Below are 7,500 nucleotides of genomic sequence, written 5' to 3' on the forward strand. Positions count from 1 at the left end.
GTGGATTCAGATAAGAAAGATTGTTTTACATTATAGCAATGGGATTAAAGAACAGCCCACTGTAGGCAATGAGAGGGGACAAAGCCCCAACTAGTCTTGGGATAGAGCTAGGTTGGTTCATTAAAAGGCACAGTAATATGATACGTTCTATTATGGTATGTAAAAAAATCCTTTCCCATCATGAGTGGGATATAGTCAGAAGCTGGTCTCTAAGCTTGGAAGCCAGACTGGTGTCGCTGGTGCTTTAGGTCTACAGGAGGAATTTTGATTCCTGTCCCAGAACCTGTTGGAGGTTGGAAGTGAGCCTTGCATGCGGCGGTTTAAGTTCGAGCTCAGCATTTCCAAAGCTCTGCTGAGACCCCAGGACACTGGAATAGCACGTTCCTAAGCATCTCTCTTCTCTGGCTGCTGTTTTTCAGGTTTATGTCACGATGCAGCACTATGGAGTGAACGGTTACTCCCTCCACGCCATGAACTCCCTGAGCGCCATGTACAACCTCCACCAGCAAGCAGCTCAGCAAGCCCAGCACGCCCCCGACTACAGACCTTCGGTGCATGCCCTCACCCTGGCAGAGAGACTGGCTGGTAAGAACAACTCATGGCTTTCACTATTCCCTGGGGAAAAAAAAACAAAACCCAGAACTTGTTGCTTGCGATGAGTGAAACTCTTCCCCAGGAGCTGGAGTGTGGCGTAGCCAGCTGACATGGCGTGCTCCTGGATACTGGCCATGTGGCCAAGCATGGCAGGTGACACATGCCCTCCGGTGTTTGTTGCCAGTGGACCACTGCACCTTGCTGCAGACTGGCCTCCGACCGCCGGGGAGCCAGGGGGTGAGGAGGGATGCAGCCCCCCTACAGGAGACTGAAAAGAGAGAATTAAAAATACTCTGAAATATGTTTTAACAAGGGAACCAAAAATAGCAGAAGATATTACTTTCTTGTTAGTAAATACCAGCACAGTGAATATGAGCACAGAGTGAATTGGATTCCCTCACCGAGGGGCTGGGGGCTTGCATCCCCTAACAGTCATCTCCTGCCACCCCAGGCCACAGCTTGTTCTTCCATGTTGCCCCTTCTTGCAACTGTTTTTCCATTTCTTGTCCTACCAAACACCTTTCTCTCTGGAAAACAATCTTCATTTGGATATTCTTTGGGCCTCACCTCGACCTATTTCTTTCTGGGGATCCCAGACCTTGGCTTGGGTGACGCTTTCTTGCAGGTCCTGCTGGCTCCCTCTCTGTTTCTGTATTTTGCCTTCCCTAAAAGAGCTTTTTTAGGCTCAAAGAAAGTCACATGTGACTTTACCCAGAGAGAGTTATTTGCACAGCATTGTTATGGTGGGACAGAAGCTGCTGCTCCAGAGCATGCTATCTGTATTCCTGTGTTCAGTCATGAGTGTAGCAACACTACATTGATACTGTCACTGGAAGGAAGTGCAAAGTCCAGATAGTATTTTATGGTTTGGTAGGAGAATTTGTTCAAAACTAATTGATGGATACCTGAGAATATTTGGTATGGCAGGGCAAATCCATCTGCTCCACATTTCAGCCTGCCACAAAACACCCAGATCTGGCTGAGATTATCAAAGGCAACGCAAATGGTCAACACCTGCGACATTCACATTTCGGTCAAGGCTTGGATGTGGTGTGGTAGAGCATACCTGACAACCGAAGCTAAAGCAAAAAGTTACCATAGAAGTGATCCTAGAGACCTTCCTAGAATGGAAACGTCTTCCCAGACTGTCTGAAAATTACACATCTGCTTTAAGACAGCTTTCTAGTTGTCTGATATTAGAGGGGAAAAAAAAAGAAGGTGGACTGACTCCTTCCAGCCTAGAGTAGGTGGAAAAAATTATCTACCCAGACAACTTTAGTGGGCTAAATTTGGGACATGAGCTTAAGCCAAAATAAGGATGCAGAAGTTTCAGGATGGTCCTCCTAGGTTGGTAGTCCATGAAGGCATGGTGGTAAAGGTCTCAAACTCTTTGGATCGGTGAGCCACATCAGACCCTCAAATCTTCATTCCAGCAATGTAACCTTATCCAGCTGCTAGGAGTGACATCCTTAACATGGTTCCTCAGACCACTCACTGTGGTGCTGTAGGGCAGAGTTGTCCTCATCAAAAGGGAACCAAAGTGGGATTGAGGAGACCTGGACTCTAATCCTGGCTCTACTGCCAAGCTCCAGAGTGATGACAGGCGGGCACTTTCCTTTTCCTGCTTGTCCATCCCCTCCTTCCCTCATCCTTTCAGCATGTAGGTGGTCGGAGGGGAGCATATGGTCCTAAACTCCACAATGTGCCTTGCAGACCTTGGGTTTCAAGGTGCCCCTTTCCTAGATCCAAGGATCTCTTGAAAGATTTTTGTGATAGCCTGTATTTTTTACAGTAGAGCATGGAGGACTTAATGTCTTTGACCCTAAGTAGGGTAAGAGCAGAGGGAGATAAAAAAATAGAATAAAAAAACCTATTCTCATATTCTTGACCAGGAGATTCAATTGGTTTTCTGACCTCTTATCTTTAAAATTAATAACCCACCTGGAAGACTTTCCAAATTAAATCCCACAGTCCCCTTGTCTGCTTATCATTGGCGGGTTAGGCATTACATAGCTGTGAGCTGGTTCCTTTGCAGTTGCTTCACATTCCGTTACTTCTGAATATCTTTCAGTGCGGGGTTATAGATCTCATTTGCCTTCCAGGGACAGTCAGAATAAAGCAGCACAAAAGCAAATGACCTTAAGCCAGAAAACAGAGGTTTCTGATTGTAACTGCAAAGCCTCACCTGCAATTTGTATTCTCCTTCTTGCACAAAGCCTGAAAACATAGTTAAAACATTAAAATAATTGCTGGTTTGCTCTCGTCAGAGTGGCCAAACTTAATGCATGAGCTGCCACCTCCGGGGAGCTGGTAGGTCTAACCTCTACTCTAGAAATTCGGGAATATTCCAGCCTGCAGGTAGGGTGTTTAACCAGTGTCCTTTCTCCCCATTCCTTGTACTTGAAACACCAACGTTAGCTTTGTAAAACGTTTCAGGGCAGCTTCCATTTCTTGTCCTGGACCATCCCTTCTCCTTGCCCGGCTGCGCCGTGGGCTGTGTCTGAAATCTTCAAGGACGGTTTCTTCACCTCCAAAGCAGGAGCCAGTGTTTTAGCTCCCCCAGAAGCCCTGATGCCTCGAATACAAAAGTCCCTTGTATGCAACCATCACTATATTGTATTTGGCCGAAGACCTTTAGCCCGATCACGTCTCTTCCAGCTTGCCAAAACCACACGGCTTTGGCAGCACGCAGAAAGGCGCTGCAAATGCTGACCTAGAATGAAACAGCTGGAAGTTTGGAAGAGGAATGTTTCAGTGGTGCAAAGCTGATTTGCTACGCTCGTCAGCCGGCATATTTGGAACCTGGCTGTGTGGTTCTGGGGCTGGCCTGACAGCAGGTTTTGTTTTATTGTTTAGATTCATGCCACGACGCTCGTGACAAAAGCACAAATAAATAGCAGTGAGGGCCTTCATCTGGCTCCGTGCTCTGATCATGACGACTTTTCTCCCTGTCAGGTTGTTTTCTAGTGTGTTCATTCCTCCCTTCTACTGGAAGTCACATTCTTAACTGAATTAAGAATGATACCAGACACTGCTCTTGCTGCATTTCCTCATTGAGAGCAAACCTCTCGCCAGACTATTTCATTCCAACGCTGTAGCACAGCATGTCCCAACTTGCATAATAAAGAGTGGGGTTTGGTTGTGTTTGGGGTTTTTTGTTTTTTTTTCTTTATTTTAAAGTAACTTATTCTCATTGATTTAAGATCTTTTTGTTCCCACTAACTGTTGTGCAATAGTAACGCCTCTGGTAAAATAATAAGGACTTTACTGTGAGCCTCGGCTTCTCCCCAGTCCGAATTTCTTCTCTGCCATCAATTTTGCAAGCACAGTTTGCAAAGTCAGACCATCTGAGTAGCTCCTCTACTGAACAGAGCTCAGCAGATGAGCTCTGGGCTTGCAATCAGTGGGGCTGGGCTTGGTTCCTGGCTGGTGTTTCCACCCCAGATGCTGGAGAGTGTCCGCGCTCAGTAAAGCACGTGCTTTCAAGCTAAACACACATAAGCACATGAGCTTAAGTGCTTTCCTGAACTGAAGCCCAGAACTGCTCTCCAATATCATGCCTTGAAGTCTACAGTGAGCTACATACGAGGCACTAAAGAAGAGAGAGCTCAGCCTGGTTTCTGGGAAGATGCATGTTTTCTAATGCAGCTGCAGCCAACAAAGTGAGCTAGAAGCAATTCAAGCTCCATGGACTCTTCCCACCGATCAGCACAGCTCACCATGGCAGCATTGAAGCCTACTGAAGCTCTGCCCTTGGTTTCAAGGAGAACATGACACATAATGTTGTGCCCCTCTCCTGATTACAGCAGTGAATCTCCCCACATTGTTTGAAATTGTATTTCTTGATGAAAGATGCTTATGCCACGGTGGGGTCTGCGCATCGGTGTGTCCTGCCCCACTGATATTGGAGCAGATTGGCTTATTTCCGCCAAATTTAGCATTGGAGACTCAACAATTTCCACAGCTACCATAGGAAGAGGTTCCCTCTCCAGAATAGGATTTCTAGTCAGAGGTTTTGTCTCCTCAGATCCCTCAACCAGCAAAATGTGTGTATGTGCTTTATGAGATTTAGAGGCGTAAAAAAAATGTTTTGTGGGTTTGTCTGGTGTTAGCAATGCTTTATTCAACTGTCAGCATACAAATTCCAATAATTAAATTGGCCACTTTTCTTGTCTTCCAACGGCTGTACATTTCAAGACATCATTTTGGAGGCACGTTATGGATCCCAGCACCGCAAACAAAGGCGAAGTCGCACGGCCTTCACTGCCCAACAGCTGGAGGCTCTGGAGAAGACCTTCCAGAAGACTCACTACCCAGATGTGGTGATGAGAGAGCGGCTGGCTATGTGCACAAACCTACCTGAAGCCAGAGTCCAGGTACTGATATTTTGTGGTTTTGTGAGTGGGGATGTTTAAAGGAATATGGTGGGGTTCCCAGGGGGTTGACAGCTTCCTTGAACTTTCAAGATTCTTCCAGTGTAACCAAAGATTTTGGGGCAGTAAAGTTGTCAAAGGCACAGACGGCAGAGGAAAGATAAAATCATCTGAAGTCACACATCTGCTAAAGAAATTCTTAATCCACATGCACATTTTTTAAATTTAGGATTGTCTGAAGTGTACACTGGTTTTCATTTGTTCTTTCATATTTCTTTGGGGGAAATTTTAGAAACATCAACAGAAGTCTACTTATTTATTTATTTGCAAGGCTTTTCTGGCTTTCTCAGAAGAGCAGAAACCCAAGTAATTCCAGCTGCTCTTTTCCACCAGTGTCAATATTTGTAACATCTCAGGCCAAGGTTTGGTTTTGTTGGTTTTTTTTTTAGTTTCAACTAGCACAACATGCTTTATAACCTGCTGGTGGGGAGGTTCTTGCATTGCTGGGCTTTAAAAGACTAAACAGCAAGTTCTTCAGTGTGAAGTGGATAAGTAGTAGAAAAAAATAGTTATTTATATGTATGTCAAGACATTTTGATCTTCAAAATTTTTGTTTCCTCACCTAACTAACCAAACAGCACTAACAAGTCTTGCAAATATATTTCTTCCAATCTGTGTCTACTGGTTTAGGTTAAAAAAATATGGATTCTCTCCTCCTTCCCTAAATTCAACTCCCAGACAACAGCCTATGCCTGTAATGACTTATTTTGAGTGGTGCTGCCATAGTTTTGGTACACTTACCACTAAATGGTTTTAGAAACTAACAGAGCATTGTACTGTAAGCCAACGTAATGTTATCAGACACAGCTATAACATGTTCTGGTTGAATACAACTGCCTGACCAACTTAGAAATAAAAACCCAATAACCAAAAAACCAATACTGGTGGAGTGGTTTAAAGAATCAACATAAAGGCTGGAATTTTTTAAAAATATGTTTGCTGTGCTTTTTGTAGAAGTGCCTGAAAATAGGTAGAGCTCTAAGATCCAACAAAGTGGAATGACATTTGGGCACAGTGGCCTTGCAGTACCTCATTTATTGGGGTTCCCCTGAAACTCCCAGGCTGAATGATGTCAGCATCATTCATTATCTGGCACTAAGCAGGATTTTCACCATTTTTTCCCCCTTGCTGTTTGTGGCATTGAAGGTTTGGTTCAAGAACCGGAGGGCCAAATTCAGGAAGAAGCAGCGTAGCCTGCAGAAGGAGCAGCTGCAGAAGCAGAAGGACTGTGAAGGGAGCCACAGTGAGGGAAAGACAGAGCCACCCATGCTGGAGACCCAGTCCACCACCCCAGACACCGAGAAGGTCCAGAGCCTCCCAAGTGAAGTAGGTGCGGATCTCAACCTAACCCTGTCAGAGCAGTCGGCCAGTGAGTCCGCACCCGAGGACCAGACCGACAGAGAGGAGGAATTTAAGAGCACCTTGGATGAAGCTAAAGTGGACAAGAGCCCTGGTGTGGACAGCAAGACTTTGAACTGCAAGAGAGCAAGCCCAAAAGCAGGTGAGGGGCAACATCTTGATGGGGGTTGGTGTTGGGACCTGGCTTACCAAGGGAGGATGCTGGTGGTTGGGTGTAGTCCCTTATTACCTATGGTGTAGATACGTGCAAGTAAGCTGCTGAGACTTGTCTTCTTATCCCCAGCACTAAACAGGACCCACAGAGGGCACAATGTCTATTTTAGCAGGAGCACGGAAAGAGCAAAGACCTTCTGCTCAGGTTAGAGCTTGGGGAGAACAGTGCCCAGCGGCAGCAGGAAAGCCATAGCAAAGAGGGCAGTCTTATTTCTAGGAATTAAGATGCTAAGTATGGAAGAGATGTGTTGTGCCTTCCTGAGCTAACACAACCCCTCTCTTTCACCCTCCTGATGCAAAAGAGAAGGCCATGCTGCAGTCTGAACCCTGCTGGCGTGCAGATTAGCCCCTGCTTCTAGCCTGTAGAAATAACCCCCATCCCCTCTGTCTCCTGATACAGAGTCCCCTATCAGCGCAACTGTGACGCCTTCATCCAGCAGTGGCTTGGCTCAGACTCACTCCTACTCCTCCTCGCCCCTGAGCCTCTTCCGCCTGCAGGAGCAGTTCCGCCAGCACATGGCGGCCACCAACAACTTGGTCCATTACTCCTCCTTCGAAATGGGGACACCGTCCGCCATGCCCTACTTGGGCATGAACGTCAACATGGCGCCTCTGAGCTCCCTGCACTGTCAGTCGTACTACCAGTCGCTCTCCCATGCTCAGCAGGTCTGGTCCTCACCTATCCTGCAGGCCTCCAGCTCCCTCCCAAGCCTGAACAGTAAAACGACGAGTATTGAGAACCTCAGGCTCCGGGCAAAGCAGCACGCGGCCTCCCTTGGGCTTGACACCCTACCCAACTGACTGCCAGATGAGCTACCGTTGCCCACAAGAAGATGCACCAGAGGTTGGCACTAGACATGTCATTCCTTGAACACCCACCCACCCACCCTCATCTCTTCCT

The 7,500-nt window shown here is 46.6% G+C and overlaps 1 protein-coding gene across 2 annotated transcripts; it reads left to right on the plus strand.

The window, feature by feature from the left end:
- Window positions 1-431: 431 nt before the first annotated feature.
- On the plus strand, window positions 432-7,400 carry DMBX1 (diencephalon/mesencephalon homeobox 1). 2 transcript variants are annotated; one of them, XM_014939079.1, is made up of 4 exons: window positions 432-585; window positions 4,792-4,970; window positions 6,174-6,528; window positions 7,000-7,400. In XM_014939079.1, the coding sequence occupies exons 1-4, from the start codon at window positions 432-434 to the stop codon at window positions 7,398-7,400; spliced, it is 1,089 nt and encodes a 362-aa protein (XP_014794565.1). The 2 variants fall into 2 exon arrangements, with proteins under 2 accessions (XP_014794565.1, XP_014794566.1); XM_014939080.1 differs by having other exon boundaries at window positions 432-583; window positions 4,775-4,970.
- Window positions 7,401-7,500: the final 100 nt, after the last annotated feature.

The sequence above is a fragment of the Calidris pugnax genome, unplaced genomic scaffold, assembly GCF_001431845.1.
Source record: "Calidris pugnax isolate Ruff unplaced genomic scaffold, ASM143184v1 scaffold18, whole genome shotgun sequence".
Classification (NCBI taxonomy): Eukaryota; Metazoa; Chordata; class Aves; order Charadriiformes; family Scolopacidae; genus Calidris; species Calidris pugnax.

What these genes read in the sequence shown, in the direction of transcription:
- DMBX1 (XM_014939080.1), top strand. Translation starts at nt 432, where the DNA reads ATGCAGCACTATGGAGTGAACGGTTACTCCCTCCACGCCATGAACTCC. An exon ending in ACCCTGGCAGAGAGACTGGC is followed by an intron (nt 584 to 4,774) that starts TGGTAAGAACAA and finishes CTTGTCTTCCAA; the next exon opens with CGGCTGTACATTTCAAGACA. An exon ending in TACCTGAAGCCAGAGTCCAG is followed by an intron (nt 4,971 to 6,173) that starts GTACTGATATTT and finishes GTGGCATTGAAG; the next exon opens with GTTTGGTTCAAGAACCGGAG.